This window comes from Pteropus vampyrus, unplaced genomic scaffold (assembly GCF_000151845.1).
Source record: "Pteropus vampyrus isolate Shadow unplaced genomic scaffold, Pvam_2.0 Scaffold44, whole genome shotgun sequence".
Taxonomy (NCBI): Eukaryota; Metazoa; Chordata; class Mammalia; order Chiroptera; family Pteropodidae; genus Pteropus; species Pteropus vampyrus.
In genome coordinates this window covers 9,455,355-9,471,121 of record NW_011888825.1, presented here as the reverse complement: position 1 = coordinate 9,471,121, position 15,767 = coordinate 9,455,355, and the positions used below count along the sequence as shown (strand labels likewise).

General features: G+C 54.6%; 1 protein-coding gene across 1 annotated transcript in view; it reads left to right on the top strand.

Annotated features, from left to right (window-relative positions):
* Positions 1 to 15,767, top strand: part of MYO15A (myosin XVA) — a 51,920-nt gene that overhangs the window by 22,614 nt on the left and 13,539 nt on the right. Inside the window, 31 exon segments of the mRNA XM_011359072.2 lie at positions 349 to 402; positions 502 to 583; positions 666 to 796; positions 1,290 to 1,385; positions 2,360 to 2,595; positions 4,029 to 4,210; positions 4,548 to 4,620; positions 4,822 to 5,013; positions 5,265 to 5,425; positions 5,609 to 5,703; positions 6,245 to 6,359; positions 6,568 to 6,635; positions 6,710 to 6,787; positions 6,949 to 7,129; positions 7,229 to 7,361; positions 7,649 to 7,754; positions 7,921 to 7,993; positions 9,154 to 9,275; positions 9,491 to 9,550; positions 10,011 to 10,086; positions 10,382 to 10,497; positions 10,586 to 10,704; positions 11,518 to 11,659; positions 12,393 to 12,504; positions 12,594 to 12,668; positions 13,124 to 13,302; positions 13,933 to 14,048; positions 14,279 to 14,351; positions 14,654 to 14,726; positions 14,967 to 15,040; positions 15,273 to 15,355. Of these exon segments, the coding sequence (XP_011357374.1) occupies positions 349 to 402; positions 502 to 583; positions 666 to 796; positions 1,290 to 1,385; positions 2,360 to 2,595; positions 4,029 to 4,210; positions 4,548 to 4,620; positions 4,822 to 5,013; positions 5,265 to 5,425; positions 5,609 to 5,703; positions 6,245 to 6,359; positions 6,568 to 6,635; positions 6,710 to 6,787; positions 6,949 to 7,129; positions 7,229 to 7,361; positions 7,649 to 7,754; positions 7,921 to 7,993; positions 9,154 to 9,275; positions 9,491 to 9,550; positions 10,011 to 10,086; positions 10,382 to 10,497; positions 10,586 to 10,704; positions 11,518 to 11,659; positions 12,393 to 12,504; positions 12,594 to 12,668; positions 13,124 to 13,302; positions 13,933 to 14,048; positions 14,279 to 14,351; positions 14,654 to 14,726; positions 14,967 to 15,040; positions 15,273 to 15,355 (3,476 nt within the window).

The following is a 15,767-nucleotide window of genomic DNA, read 5'->3' as shown; positions in this document are numbered from 1 at the left end:
AAGATTTTGTGGAGCAGCAGGAGAGGGAGTTTCATCACACATCTCTCCGCCTCTTCCTAGAAATCCTTCTGCTTATCTCTCCCTTTTCCCAAAGTGTTACTCTCTCTGCCTTTTGCCTCAGTCTATCTCTTGCTTTGTCTTTTTCCATTCCCCTCCCTGTTTCTCTGGCCACACTTCTGCCTCCCCGCATCTACAATGTGGGGCAGTTACCTCTAGACATCAGGCAAGCTGACCCCCTTGTTTCTTGTGCCGGACTCCTTGTGTGAGCTGGCCTGGCTTGCCCCTGGCCTGTGGCCTGCCATTGCCTCTGCTTGCCATTCCCAGCCTTGACTATCTGCTCTCCTGCAGCTAAGGGCAGAGCGGAGGCTCCGGGTGGAGGAGGTGCGGCTACGGGAGCAGGAGGTGGGTGCGGGGGTCTGGCTGGTAGCCGGGGACAGGAAGGGAGGCCAGCAGGTGGGGGTTGTGGCAGGCTTCTCCCCTCACCATGAGCTGTCCCTCCAGGAGCTGAGCAAGCGGGAGTTGGTGGCTGTGGGACACCTGGAGGTACCAGCAGAGCTGGTTAGGCTCTTGCGAGCAGTGGCAGGTAAGTCAGTGCTGGACGGTGTGGTGGGAGGGGCACAAGTTGACAAGGGAGTCAGGTACCTCATGCCCTCCTTTCTCCACAGGCCTCAGGCCAGCCCAGGTACCCCGGGTGGCCCCTGTGCGGACTCCCCGGCTCCAGGCTGAGCCTCGTGTCACACTGCCCCTGGATATCAACAACTACCCCATAGCTAAGTTTGTCCGGTGCCACTTCAAGGTAAGAGGGACATAGGCTCAAGCAGCCCTGGCCGATGGGCACTGACCAATTAAAATTGATACTGTCCTCAGCTGGGGCAAGCTCCTAGCTGTGCCTTGTGAGACCTGGTACATGCCCTTCAGTTTCTGTATCATGAGGTGTCTCAGGGCTCCACAGGGGGCCTGGATAGCAGTGGAGGGGGAAAAGTGGCTGTTTGTCAACCAGTTTGGAAATACTTTAGAAATTTAACCACCATTGGAGCCATGGCTCATCATCTCTGCTTTAATTTCCTGCCTTCCAGAAAGGGCCTAGATAGGGGCTCAGACTATCTCTACCACCGACTCACTGAGGGCTAGTGTCCGCCCCTCTCCAAGCCTGAGTTTCCTCATCTACATGTTGGGAATAGGAGTCCTTGCCTCCCAGGTTCTTGTGTCCCCACCTGGCAAAGAGCAGTGGATCCAGATGTGCCTGTCAGTCCAGGCTCTGTCCCTATATGTCTGCCTTGTACCTTTAGGAACCTGCTTTTGGGATGCTGACAGTACCACTGAGGACGCCTCTCACTCGGCTGCCGGTAGAGCACCATGCAGAAGCCGTGAGCATCTTCAAGCTGGTATGGGTCTGTCAGGATCATCTTTGAATTCATTGGCCTGCCCCTGAGGTCAGGCCACGAGGCCCCATGTCCTGCCCTCCTGGACCCTTCAGTAGCCAAAGCCATAAGCCAAGGCCTCTTCCTTGGAGAAGAGATTTCTGTCAGGGGTGGTCTGGCCTCTTCTCTGGTCTGGGGTCTGGGCATTGGGGGCTTTTCTTCTTCTAGCCATCTTCCTGGCAAAAGGCCACCTCTCCAGAGGTTACTAGGGACACAGGAATAGATCCAGGTCCTCTCTTTGAGGACTTCCTAGTCTGAAGGGGATGGAGAGCAGAGCACACCTGACTAGTGGCCACCAGTATGGACAGAGGGAGGCATGGAGGCTGTGGAGTCCAAATGGTGCCCCTAATCCAGCCCTGGGCAGGATCCAAGAGGGCTTCCTTGAGGAGGGGACATTTGAGCTAGAGTGGAAGGAGGAATTGGAACCTCTTAGCCAAGGTAAGTGGAGAAGGCTCAGAGAGAAGAGGAAATTGATGTGGTTAGATCAGAGAATCAAGAAAACAAAGGCAAGAAAGATCACAAGGCCTGGACTGACAGACCAGGAGTTCAAATTTCATCCCAAGGGCCCTAGGGAGCCAAGGAATGTGCTTCCATGGAAGGGATGTGGTCCCATGTGTGACCCCTCTTGGGCCTGAATGGAGCAGGAAGTGAGGGGCTTGCTGGAGGCCAGGGTGCAGAGCAGAGCTGGGGCTGTATGGGAGCTAGAGAAGGTTCATGAACAGGAGAGAGAGTCAGTATGTACCTTGGATCTTGAATTTTCCCATCGTTGGTGTGAACTGCCTAGTCAAATAGTCATTTGATTATTATATTATAATTTGGGGGACTTTTATATGGGCAGGGGGACACATGGGAAGGACATGAAAGGGATGCATGTTGGGGGCGGGGATCTGGCAGGAATGACTTTCCAAGAGTCCCAGGAGAGTCTGTTTGTGGCCCAGATCCTACGTTTCATGGGTGACCCCCACCTGCATGGTGCTCAAGAGAATGTCTTCGGGAACTACATTGTACAAAAAGGTCTGGCAGTACCCGAACTGCGGGATGAGATCCTGGCACAACTGGCCAACCAGGTGTGGCGCAACCCCAGTGCCCACAATGCCGAGCGGGGCTGGCTCTTGCTGGCCGCCTGCCTCAGCAGTTTTTCGCCTTCCTCGCGCCTCAACAAGTACCTGCTCAAGTGAGTGGAACTGGGCGGGACTGGGATGAGGATGGTGACACTGGCACGAGGCCCCAGGGCACAATGTTAAAGGTCAGGCCAGGAGTGAGGTCTCTGTGCTCGGAAGGTTAGCCAGGGCTGGAGGTCAACCAGGGGCTGCTCTCTGTCTCCACTGAGCTCACTGTGGAAGGAAGGAGTCAGGTGAGACTTGAAAAAGGACTTCCAGAACTGAGCAGGTGGCAAGACCAGGGAGTGGGGAATTTGGAATTGAGGCATTGACCTCTCAAAGCATGGGGGTATAGCAGGGTGATTAGGAGTATAAACTCTGACAATTTGTGCTCAAGTCCCAGATCAACCACACAGGAGCTGTATGACCTTGGGAAATTACTTAACCTCACTGAGCCTCAGTTTTCTCGGTCTAAAATGGGTATAATAAGAGTACTTACTACATCTGTGTGAGGATTAATGTGTAAACACACGTGAACTGCTTCGAACAGAGTGGGCATGTGATAAGTGAGGACAGCCATCATCAGCATCCTGAGGAGGAAGAGGAGGATGTCACATTGCTGGGTGACAAGGATGATTTACAAGGAAAAGAACTCAAGCAGGCCCTGGGTGCAAATCCTAGCTATGACGCTTACCTGCTGCATGACCTGGGGCAAGTCACTGCCTCTGAACCTCTTTCCTTACCTATAAATTAGAGATGGTAACAGGACCCACCTCACAGGGTAGCTGTGAGCTACAGAGTGTACAGAGCTTCACCCAGGCCACATGTAGTAGGTGGGCAGCTCACTTGCCAGTCTTGTGAATCTATGGCAGTAGAGTAGCACCACCTGCTTGTCCAGGCCACAACTCTAGGTTCCCTCTTGTAGCCGCTGCAGGCCTGCTCCACTGTTGCTCTCGGCCCGGCACCCAGCAGTTAGGAGGGGTACAGGAAGCCAGGCATGAGGAGAGCCTGCCACTGGCAGGGATCAGGCTCACTGGTCCTGGGTCAAGTTGAACCCTCACAGCCGTCTCTTGAATAGGTGAGAACTTGGCGACAGGCTCAGAAAGAGCAGATGACTACTCAGGGTTGCTTGGTGAAAGAACGGAGGGCAGAGTCTTCCAGAGTCTAGGCTCTTGTCCACACCATCACCATGCTGCAGACCCCACCCTGTCAATGACATTTTGCTCCAACAAACTTAGGTGGGCCGACCCGGAACCTCTTTGGCCTATTCTTGGGCCTATCCATGCTGGCTTGAAATACCTCTGGGCTAGCTTCAGACCCTCTCTGTTTAGCATTAGAACTCTAGGCTAGATCATTTTTAGTCTAGCCTCAGAACTCTGGGATAGCCTGGGGCGTTTTAAGCCTCACCTTAAAGCTCTGGGCTAGCCTGGGCCTCCCTTAAACTACCCTTAAAATCTTCCCCCACCTCAGATCCTCCTTCATCCTGGCTCCAACTCCTACCCATCAGGTTTGTGTCCGATTATGGGCGGAATGGCTTCCAGGCCCTGTGTCAACATCGCCTCATGCAGGCCATGAGCCGAGCCCAACAGCAGGGCTCTGGGGCTGCCCGCACCTTCCCTCTGACCCAACTCGAGTGGATAGCAACCCAGGAAAAGGCCAGCATGGTGCTGGATGTGGGCTGCTTCAATGGTGAGCTGCCTTCTCACGCCTTATGCTGCCTTTCCTCCCTCCCTCCTTCACAGAGGAGCAGCTGGAATCACCGGGCCCCAGTATGTCCTGGGGTCAGGAGAAGCCTTGGGAGGTTCTAGAGCTAGAGAGGGGCCTGCTGGATTTGGCCCTGAAGAAGTCTTTGTGTGGGTGTGGGGCTGGACCTGGAATGAGGGAGAGGGACTAGGGCAGAGAAGATGCAGACTCAGGGTCCTAGATGAGAATGGAAGGCCTAAGCACAAGATGCAGGTGGGGAAGCAGCAGGACTGGACTGAATGCAGATGCCCCAGGCTGAGCTCATCACTTGCTGCCATCCCAGGTGACCAGTTCTCCTGCCCGGTGCACTCCTGGAGCACGGGAGAAGAGGTGGCTGGAGACATTCTGAGGCACAGGTTGGCTCCTGGAATGCCCAGCTCAGCACACCCTTGTGTGCCTGGGAAGAAGGGAGGGAGGGGAAGGAGGCCAGATCCTCTGAAGAGCCCCACGGGGTCCACTCTGGTCATGCTTGGGGTCTGGCCCATATCCCAGGGTCTCCACAGATGGTACTTCTTGGCTCTGTCCCTCATTTCTGTCTCTTCACATGCTGTCACCAGGGGTCTGGCAGACGGCTGGCGGGGCTGGACGGTGGCCGTGAAGAATGGAGTCCAGTGGGCAGAGCTTTCAGGCCACGACTATGTACTGGACCTGGTGTCAGACCTAGAGCTGCTCAAGGACTTCCCACGACTAAAGTCCTACTTCATTGTGGGTGCAGAAGGGCCCATGGCCAGCAAAGGAGGCCCAAGAGCGTAGGTGGCTACCTGGGTCCCCTTGTACAGATGGCCTCTCCCAGCACAATGTTCCCCCTCCCAGCTGCTGGAAGAGGCTGTGTTCTGAACTTAAGCTTCAAGGTTCTCAGGGAGGTGGGGCTCACCAAAGGGTCCTGCCTTCCAAGGAAGAGAGTCACCCAATTCCAGGGTATAGAGGAGAATTGGTGTGAGTTCTGGGTGGGTAGTGGGTCTCTCTGGGGGTGAGCTGCTCCATGTTCCCCTTCTCACAGGGTGTTTTGGAACAGCTGGGACTCGGATGAGGATGCACTCACTAAGCCCCAGCCACAGGGGCACGTGCCCAAAGTGGCTGACTCCAGTGGGTACTGTGGCCACAATGAGGACAATACAAATGAGAAGGCTGAGGACCAGAGAGGGACAGTGACCCATCAAGGTCAAGTCAAGCAGCAGTGGCAGCTGTCTCTAGTGGGGAGGGAGCCTGGGGGCTGTGGGAGGTGATCAGCAGGAGAACAGAACTTGAGATTTCTTTTTAAATTAGTTTCAGGTATATAGTACATTGGTTAGACATTTATATAGTTTATGAGAACTTGACTTGTGTGTGTCCCCCCACTGTCAGACTCAGACAGCCTTGGAGAGCCCACTGCACCCCACGAGGGACTGGACTGCTACCTGGATAGCCTCTTCAGCTCTGTGCTGTCCTGTGGGGAGATGGTAGGGATGGGTGGGGTGTGTGCAAACAATAGGCACAACACATACACACCAAGTCACACACACCCAAAGGGTGACACAGCCAGGGCCATGGGGTGGCATATCTCATCTGGGTCTCTGCTGGGGGCCAGACAAAGGATGAGGGGGGTATCCTTGCAACTAGAGATATTCCTGGCTGACTCACAGCTAGAGGCCCAGGACCCCCTGACACATACACCTCCTGTGGCAGCCAGCCCCCTCAGGTATTCTTGCTCACTCTGGGAATTCCCAGGAGCCCCTCCATGGCATGATGTTCAGCACTGAGCAGGGCACAGCCTCTCTTTGAGCCTCAGTTTACTCCTCTGTGAAAGGGGCGAAGGGGAGTTGGGAGCTTGCAAGATTGTTGGTGGACTGACAGGAATGCACGTGGACAGAGGCCGGGCATACAGCGGACACTTGACTAGTGGGAGGCCCCTGGGATGGCCCCTGGTGTCAGGTGCCCGTTGCCTTGGAACCTTGGAAGGACAATATTGAGGCAGTCACTCGAGCCACCTGCTGCTCCTAGGACCTGGAGAAGCCAACAGCCATTGCCTACCGCATGAAAGGGGGAGGCCAGCCTGGTGGAGGTAGCAGTAGCAGCACTGAAGACACCCCCAGGAGGCCCCCAGAGCCAAAGCCAAGTCAGTGCCTGCCTTTGGGTTGGTTTCAGGGTTGGGGAAGGCTGGGCCCCCTCTGGTTCTCTGGGCTTCTTCGCATGCTAGAATGGAGGTAACCATGGGCATGATGGGGGTAAGATGACTGTGCGGGGGGCGGGAACATGATAGGGAATTCCCATTTCCCTCATCTCTTGCACCTTGGGATCTGTGCCCTCTGACCCGACTCCTGTAGTCCCAGGCCTGGACTCCTCCACGTTGGCTCTGCAGCAAGCTTTCATCCATAAACAGGCCGTGCTGCTGGTGAGTGCGAGAGGGGTTATGTGGGAGTCCCCTGAGCATGAGCCTGCCTGGTCACCACCACCATCTCTCTCCAGGCTAGGGAGATGACCCTGCAGGCTATGGCACTCCAGCAGCAACCCCTGAGTCCTGTCCCAAGGCCCTTGCCTCCAGAGGTGAGCTTGGCCTGCCCAAGTGAGTGTTATGCTGCTCCAGGGCATCATTGCACCTCTCTGAGCCAAGACCCCCACAGCCCATCCTGAGCAGACATGGAGTCCCTGAGAGCAGGCTGGTGTGTCCCAGGAAGCCCACCTCACTCACACCCTGCTCTCCGTAGAAACCCCTATCATCAGAGACACAGCCAAAGCTCGTAGGCACTGGACCCCCAGCCAAGCCTGTGCTCCTGCGCTCCACTCCAAAACCCGTGACCCCAGCGCCTCTGGCCAAGGCCTCAAGGCCCCCCACCAAGCCCGTGGCTATCTCCATTCTAGCTCAGGACCAGGCTTCTCCAGAAACCAGTGAGTGTTATACCCCACCTTTGTGTGTGGGGGGGGCTTCCCAGTATGGGACTGGGAGTGTAGTGTCACCCTGTCTCCCACCCTCACCCCTTGCCACAGCTTCAACCTGCCCAGAGCTGGTTCGGTACTCAACACTTAACTCGGAGCACTTCCCACAGCCAACACAGCAGATCAAGAATATCGTCAGGCAGTATCAGCAGCCGCCACGGTGAGGCTGGTCTGAGGCCCTCAGGTCAGCTCTGCTCCAATCCCAGCTTTCCAACCTCCAGACAAGTGGTCTCCTTACCATTTTTGAGTGCCCAGTGACATTCAGAGAATGAGTCTATTTATGCAGACGGTCTACATGAGCCCTTCAGGCAGAGGGAATCCCATACTGCTCTCTAGGTTGTGCTGTGTGGTCTCAGGCCAGTTTCTGATCCTCTCTGGGTTCTCGTTTATAATGATAAGGGGTGGAGGAAGAGGTTCCCTATTGTAGGAATTTGTGGCTGGGAAGAGGAGACTCAGTGTCCAACTCACCAGGAAGGACGGCGGTAGGGTGTTCGTGAAGCGGCCAGACCCCCATGAGGAGGCTCTGATGATCCTGAAGGGGCAGATGAGCCATGCAGTAGCAGCACCAGGCACCCAGGTGAGAGGCAAGGTAAAGCTGGGCCCAGACAAAATGGAAGGCAAATTGGGGCCTCCAGGGGAGCCTCAGAAACCAGCCGTACCTATAAACGTGGTCCTAATGCTGCCCCCATCCAGGAGACCCACCTGTTGCCCCCTGAGCACTCTTTTTTTTGGGGGGGGGACAGGTGCCCAGAGAGGCCGTGGCCCTGGTGAAGCCAGTGACCAGTGCACCGAGGCCATCCATGGGGCCTAGTTCAGGTGAGGGGCCAGGAGAGAGGGAGGGAGTGGCAAGGGAGCATGCATCCGAAGTGTATGAGTAAGTCTGTGTGAGCACAGATGAGTCTTGGTCTGCATGTCAGTGGCATGTGTATGTCCATGTCCTGAGCCTGTATGGACCTGCTGTGTGGACTTTTGTGTCATTACATCAGCACTTAAATAACACTAATTTTAGGTCAAGCTGGCCTTGCTAAATCTTCACTAAAGCCCTTTGACACAGTACTATTTGTAACTACAGATGTTAGTTACAGATGAGGAAACAGAGGCACAGAGAGGTTAAATGACTTACCCAAGATCACACAATTCAAAAGTGTCAAACCAGGGATCTAAATCCAGACCTCCTGATATTACAATAGGAGACCTAATCTCTACATCCTTTGCCTCATGGGAGCCACAGCAATCTTAAGAGATATAAATCAGTTTACATCATGTCCCTGGTAAAAATGCTCCAGTAGATCCCAGGATAAAATCCCCACTCCTCACCATGGCCTTCGAGTCCCTGTGTTATCTGCCCACCTCCCCAACCTTGTCTCCTCCTACTTTCCCCTTGGCACACTCTGTTCCTCAGTGTTCCTGAAACACACCAAGCCTACTCCTGCCTCAGGGCCTTTGCACTTGCTTTTCCCTCTGCCTAGAATGCTCTTCTCTAAAGATCTTTGCATGTCTGGCCCCTTCTTATCATTCAGGTCTCAAATTCTGCCTCTTCAGAGAGGTCTGACAAACCACCTGGACTGAATAACCCTTACAGACCAGCCCCCCAGATTCTTTCCTAAATCACCCAGTTTTTCTTCTATCCCATAGCTCCTAGCACTAAGAGCTTTCTTATTTTCTAGTTGTCTGTTCTATACACACCTGCCAGGAGACTCTGAACTCAAGGCAGGTGCCTTATCTATCCTGTTCATGATGGAATCCTCAGCCCTTAGCACAGAACTGCATACACTAGGTGCTCTGTGTATGTGTCATATGAGGAGTTGAGCTGTATTAGTGTTCATATGTGCACATGATCAGATATGTCTGTGGCTAAGAGTATGGGAGACCACTCTGCCCCAGCCCCTTCCCCAATATAAGGTTGCCTCGAGTCCCCTCCCCAACTGGCCCTGTCTCCCCTGACTCATGCTTCCCCAACTCTCTGTGCTTTCCAGTGGTACCTTCAAGGTCGCTGGAGCCTGTGGAGGAACCCGTGCAGACACGGCTACATCGGCTCCTCAACCCTAAATTCTATGGCTACCAAGACGCCCCCTGGAGGATCTTCCTACGCAAAGAGGTACCTGTAGCCAGAGGAGAAGGTGAATGGAGGCTGAGTTGCCCACTGGATCAGATCAGGGGGTTGGGGCCAGGAGAACAGGGTCAGGGCAAAGCTGAGCTAGAGGACCACTGGCTGATATAGAGCGAGCAGGTCTGTATCCAGGGGGTGGGGCCGGGTGCGAAGCAAGGTGAGGGGGCCTTGGGAAGGTCCTCATTGAAGCCCTGCCCCCACAGGTGTTTTACCCAAAGGACAGCTACAGCCACCCTGTGCAACTAGACCTCCTGTTTCGGCAGGTGATGTCCTCTCTTGCCTTTCTGCCTCAGTGTACTCAGCAGGGAAATGGGCACATAGATTAGCTGTCTGCAAACTCTGCTTCTGCACTGTTGGAGTTGGGTCCTTGACCATGGTAAGGATGGGAAGTTGTTCTACTGCATCCCCCACTACCATGGACAGGGTCAGCGAGCCCACAATCCCATCTAACCAGACTAAGTTTATCTGAGTTCAATAGGGCCCAGAGGTCAAATCCAAGTCCTACTGTATAGATTAGGAAATTAAGGCCTGGGATGGGCAGTATGGATTGTGGAGGTGAGAAGAAAGGAGAAGGTCCTTATAAGTGGGATCTGTTTACCCGGGATGACTCACTGCTGTATACGTGGGACACCCTCCACATTCCCACTCATCCTAGAACAGTCCAGCCTGGGCTCTTGGTTGGGGTGCCCCAGGGACTGCCCGCATCACAGTTTGTTCCCACAGATCCTGCATGACACCTTCTCTGAGGCCTGCCTGCGGATCTCCAAGGATGAGAGGCTCAAGATGAAGGCCTTATTTGGTATCACAGAGGGAAAAAAAGGAAGGGAAGAGCCTAGCCCCACTTGCCTCCCAGATACCCATCCTTGCTCTGCTGCTGGTCTCTCCTGTGACCAGGCAACAAGTTTGAGGTCAGCTCTGCCTAACAGGCTGGGTGGCCCCAGCCATCCATCTGTCTCTGGATATCAGTTTCCCAGTCTGGACACTGAGAAGACAATGGTCCCATACCTTTTTGCTGAGTGTCAGCCTCCCTCCCTGCAACGTGGGCCAGCATGGGAGCAGGGAGAGTGTCCTGACCCAACTTGGTGTCCCCTTAGCCCAGAACCAGCTGGACATGCAGCAGCCCCTGGTGACAGAGAGCGTGAAGCGGGCCGTGGTCAGCACCGCACGTGACAGCTGGGAAGTCTACTTCTCCCGCCTCTTCCCTGCCACGGTTGGAGCCTCTGCCACCCCACCCCCACCCAGGGGCTTTAGGTGCCCTTATTCCCTTATCCTCTCACGTGCCCTTATCCCCTCCCCAGGGCAGCGTGGGCACTGGCGTGCAGATCCTAGCTGTGTCCCATACAGGCATCAAACTCCTACAGATGATCAGGGGCAGCCGGGAGGCTGACAGGCAGCTGCGGGTCCTGCGCACATATAGGTAACCAGCAGGCGGGTGAGAATGGGGCTAGCCGAACACTGGGGCACTGACCGGCATAGCATTTCCTCACCAACTCTTTCCACATCCAGTTACTGAGCATCTGCAGTGTGCTAAGCTCTATACCATACCATTTAATCCAGCCCATTTTCAAGACAAGGAAATAGGTTCAGGGAGAAAGGGTGCTTGTCTCAGGTCACGCCGAGGAAGTAGATGAGCTAGGAACTCACTCCGCCATCCTGCCACCCAGACCACACCCCAGCCCTGCCTTCACAGAGCTCACCGTGTAGTGGAGCAACTGTGTTGTCAACAACCAAATTTTGATGCAGCCCAGAAGGGAAAGGGTGCTCCAGTGTGAGACTTTACTGAGTCCTACGGCCCCTGCTTGCCAGCAGCCCCTTTTGTCCTTTATAGCACAGGACAGGAATAGAGCCTCGCTCACCCGTTGGGTGAAAGCTCCTTGCTTTGAAAGATAGAGAGAATTTGGTCAATGAATGAAAAATAGATTTCTGTGGGCAAACTCTGGAGATTAGATCAAAAGGCAAGTAAATAAGTAAATAAATAAATAGCAGAAGGTAGGGAGGATCTGGAATATTGGTGCAAAGGGAATTGGGCAATGAGATGGAGCCACATTGGGATCAGGGAAGGGAGGCTGGGGTAGTTCCTTGGGTCCCAGGAGGCTGATATAATGGGGCTGAGGTGGGCATGGGCTTCAGTAATGGGACAGGGCAGGGGCAGAAGGAACAGGATGAGTCGGGTAGAGGGTATCCTTCTGGTCATGGGGTCCTGCCCTCATTCCACTGTCCCATCCTCCAGCTTTGCAGATATCCTATTTGTGACTATCCCCTCCCAGAACATGCTGGAATTCAACTTAGCCAGTGAGAAGGTCATCCTCTTCTCAGCCCGAGCTCATCAGGTCAAGACCCTGGTGGACGACTTCATCCTAGAGCTGAAGAAGGTCAGGGTCCTCCTACAGATGGCCTCCCACCAGTGGCCAAGTGCCCAAGAATAGGGCTCTCCTACCCGATACATATCAGTCACGCCTGCCTGGGAAGTATGAATATGTGTTTGCATGTCAATGGCTGTGTCCATAGACTTTTGTAGGCCTTCAGGCCTTTGCGTGGGTTCTGCCTTCCACCTAGGATGCCTTTTTGCCTTTCGCCTGTTCTTTCAAAAACCTTTACTTTTACCCTCAGCAGGAGTGTCATAGCACCTCCTCTGAGCTCCACAGCAATTGCATTCCTCACCCTCCTGCAGTGACTGTACTGCCTGCCACTGCTCACTGCAATTGCAGTGTCCAACCCCTACCTTCCCTCCAGACTGGCAGCCCCCAGACCAAGAGCTTTGCACCCTCCTGAAGGTTAGTACAGCCAGCTTTGCCCAGTACTCTTTCCTGCTCTGTGGCTCAGTTCTCCGGCTTCTGGCCTCAGTGGGGAAGCTTTAGTGAGAGATGGAAGGGGTAAGGTATATGTATGTGTTCTAACATCCATCCGTGTTCATCAGACACAGGCCTCTAGCCCTCTGCAAAGCCATACCTTCTACCTGGAATGTCCCATCCTCTTTCACCTAGAAAATGTTCCCTAATGAATGGGAGAAATGCCTGTGGATGTAAGGGACAGAGAAGTGGCCCCAGGCCTCTGGAAGGAGGAGGATAGGACTGTGGCCCCTCACTCTGCCCCTGGCTAACTCAGGACTCAGACTATGTGGTTGCTGTGAGGAACTTCCTGCCTGAAGACCCGTCACTGCTGGCCTTCCACAAGGGTGACATCATCCACCTGCAGCCCCTGGAGCCACCTCGAATGGGTCAGTGCCTTGAGGTAGAGTGGGTACAGGAGGGGGAGGCTGGGCATGGGGGCCTCCCTGGCAGATGCTGACACAAGCCTGGACCACAGGCTACAGTGCTGGCTGTGTTGTCCGCAAGAAGGTCGTGTACTTGGAGGAGGTGCGACGTAGAGGTCCAGACTTTGGTGAGTACCCCAGGATCCCTCCTCCAGCCTCCAATGCTTAAAAACCTGGAAACCCCAAACAGAGCTCACCCTTGTTTCATATACTTATACTGCAAATGCACAATGGGGGTTTCTCAGTGCCCCAAAGGGATCTGGCCTGCTCCTAAGGTGACTCTTGGTGGCCATCCAGCCCAGTCCTCTGACTGCTTTATCTGGCTAAGTGTTTCTGGGCATTAGTGTTTCTATGTTTGTGCGCCAGTCTTTCTGTGTGTCACAAATGCTGCTCCACCTCCCACTGAGAGAATGCCACTCCTTCCTGGAGCCTCTAGTTTCTTCATCTGTAAGTAGGCTCCCAGACTTCATCTGTAAGTAGGCTCCCAGACATGTCTCAACCTAGGGAGGGGCCAAGCTACTCGAATATTCCTAGTTTCAAGAGAAGACCCTCAGATTTGCCTCAGACCTCTTCCCTGCCCTAGGGTGGAGGTTCGGGACCATGCACGGACGTGTGGGATGCTTCCCTTCCGATCTGGTGCAGCCCGCAGCTGCCCCTGACTTCCTGCAGCTGCCTGTGGAGCCAGGCCGAGGTCGAGCGGCCGCAGTGGCTGCCGCTGTGGCCTCCTCCGCTGCTGCGAGGGAGGTGGGCCGCAGGAGGAAGGTGAGACTGGTGGGGTCAAGTCAATGGGATGGAGTCAGCAAGAGAGTCAGCCTGACTGTAGAGGTGGTTGGGAGCAAGGTCAGCCTAGGGTGTGACTAGTCCTGGGATAGGGCAAACACGGTAGGACTAGCCAGAGGTGTGACCTATGGGATGTGTCTAGAGGTTAGGGGAGTGGCCAAATGGGGTAGAGAAGGGTGGAGTCAGCTGAAGGGTTGTTGACTAGATCGATGGGACAGGAGCAGCCCAGAAATGGGGCAGGGCCAAGCAAGTGGGGTGGGGTCAGGTATGTGAAGTGGTGCTAACTAGCTGGGGAGTGAGGTAAAACTAACTAGTAAGGGGCAAGGTCAGCCCTACAAGGCAGCTGGGTAGGTCAACACCTGGGGATGGACCCAGTGATGGGCGTGGCAAAGAGGGGCAGGAGATGGGATCAGCTGGGCCTGTAGGGTGTGACCAGGCTGAGAGGTTAAGCTAACTGAAGATGGGATGTGGGTGGGGGACAGGGGTGGGAGGAGAGTCAACCTGAAACAGTCTGAGCTCAGTCAGCCTGGGGTTGCCTTGAGTCAGCTTTAATGGAAGTGGGGTGTGGTGGGGTGTGCTAGACAGGCCCTCCTAGCTCCTGCCTTCCTGCAGGGTCTCCCAGTCAGGACTGGCTCAGCTGACCGTGGGGAGGATGACCAGACTCTCCCACCATACACAATGCTCGAGTTTGCCCAGAAGTATTTCCGAGACCCTCAGAGGAGACCCCAGTGAGTGGTGGCCCCACCCTGAGGAGGGTCCTTCTGGGGTTTCTTGCAGCGGTCCAAGCCGAAGGCCCCACTTCGGGTGGGGGGATGAGAAACCCACCTGCAGCCTCAGCTTCTGAAAACCTTCCTTCCTGGTGGACTGACATTGGGTCCAGAATATTCCTGTGTGGGAAAAGGTTGTAGTCACAGGCTGAGAGGCAAGACTGGTCAGGAGCGTGTACTTCCTGTTGCAGGGATGGCCTCAGGCTGAAATCAAAGGAGGGCCGGGAGTCCAGAACCTTGGAGGACATGCTTTGCTTCACCAAGGTGCCCAGCCCCAGGCCTCAGTTTCCCCATCTGTAAAATGGTGATGATGCAGGAGCCCTCTCTCAAGCCCCCTCTCTCAGGCCCCAGGAGCAAGCAGCCTTTTCCTCAGAGGGCCCCCAATTCTCAGCACCCTGAGGATCTGATTCCTTCCAAGGGTGACATCTGTCTGCAGTGTCTGCCTGGCTCCCATTTCATGAATTAGACTCTCCTGTCATGAGGCAGGATGTACCATGTGGCCCTCCTCTGCTCTGTTCTGATATGTCCCTCCCTCATCATGACACAACCCCTCCCTCCCTTTACAGATCCCACTCCACGAATCCCTCATCGAGCTCAGCGATAGCAGCCTCAACAAGATGGCCACTGACATGTTCCTAGGTGTGGGGGCGGGCCCTGGGCCGAGTGGGATCCAGCACTGTGTGACCTCTGCTCATCACCACTTCTCTGGTTCTCAGATATTTCCCCTCCCCCAACTCAGACATGGGCCCCTTTAAGATAAAGGAAGTCCTCAGCTGCCCTTGGCCACAGCCTTTCAGGGAAGGGCCCAGCCCTGGGGTCTCCTGAGGTGGGTGGGCAGCAGGGATCTGGTGGCCTAAGTGGGGTAGGTGTTTTCTACAGCTGTGATGCGGTTCATGGGGGATGCCCCGCTGAAGGGCCAGAGTGAACTGGATGTGCTTTGCACCCTCCTGAAGGTCAGTCCAGCAGACTTTGCCAGATGTTCTTTCCTGCTCTGTCGTTCAGTTTCCCCATTTGCCAACCACAGTTGCAGGCCTTTGGGGTGGGCAGCTTCTTGTGTGGCCCAAAGAAAAGTGTATCCCACTGGTGGGAGGGGACTGGGGAAAGGCCATCAGGCCTATCTCCAAGTGCCCACTCTATTCTTATGTCCCTGGTACGTGGCATGTGACCTGGCATGCCCTCTTACAGCTGTGTGAGGACCATGAGATCATGCAGGATGAGTGTTACTGCCAAGTTGTGAAGCAGATCACAGGCAACACCAGCACCAAGCAGTGAGTAAGCTGGGCCTTTAGCTCTGTCTTCCCCTCCTCCATTGTGTCCATGTCCAGGAGGGGCAGCTCAGCCTCCCACTTGCCAGGGCCGTCCGTTCCTGGATTCTCTCCTCAAGCCTCTTCCTCACTCAATAGATAGAGCGCATGTATTTGAAATTGCTTCTAGGACAAACCATTCCTGTTCTTGGAGTTTCAGTTTCGTCATCTGTAAAATAGCAGTGATAATGTGTGAGTCAGATTCTTGGTGGCAAGTGACAGAAACCCAATTCAAGTTGGTTTAACAAAAGAGGATTCAGGTAACTGGAAAGTACAACATATGACTTCAGGCATAGCTAGATCCAGGTGTCATCAGGAAACAAGCTTTCTCTATATCCTGGCCCTGCTTTACTTTGTGTTAATACCATTCCCAAGC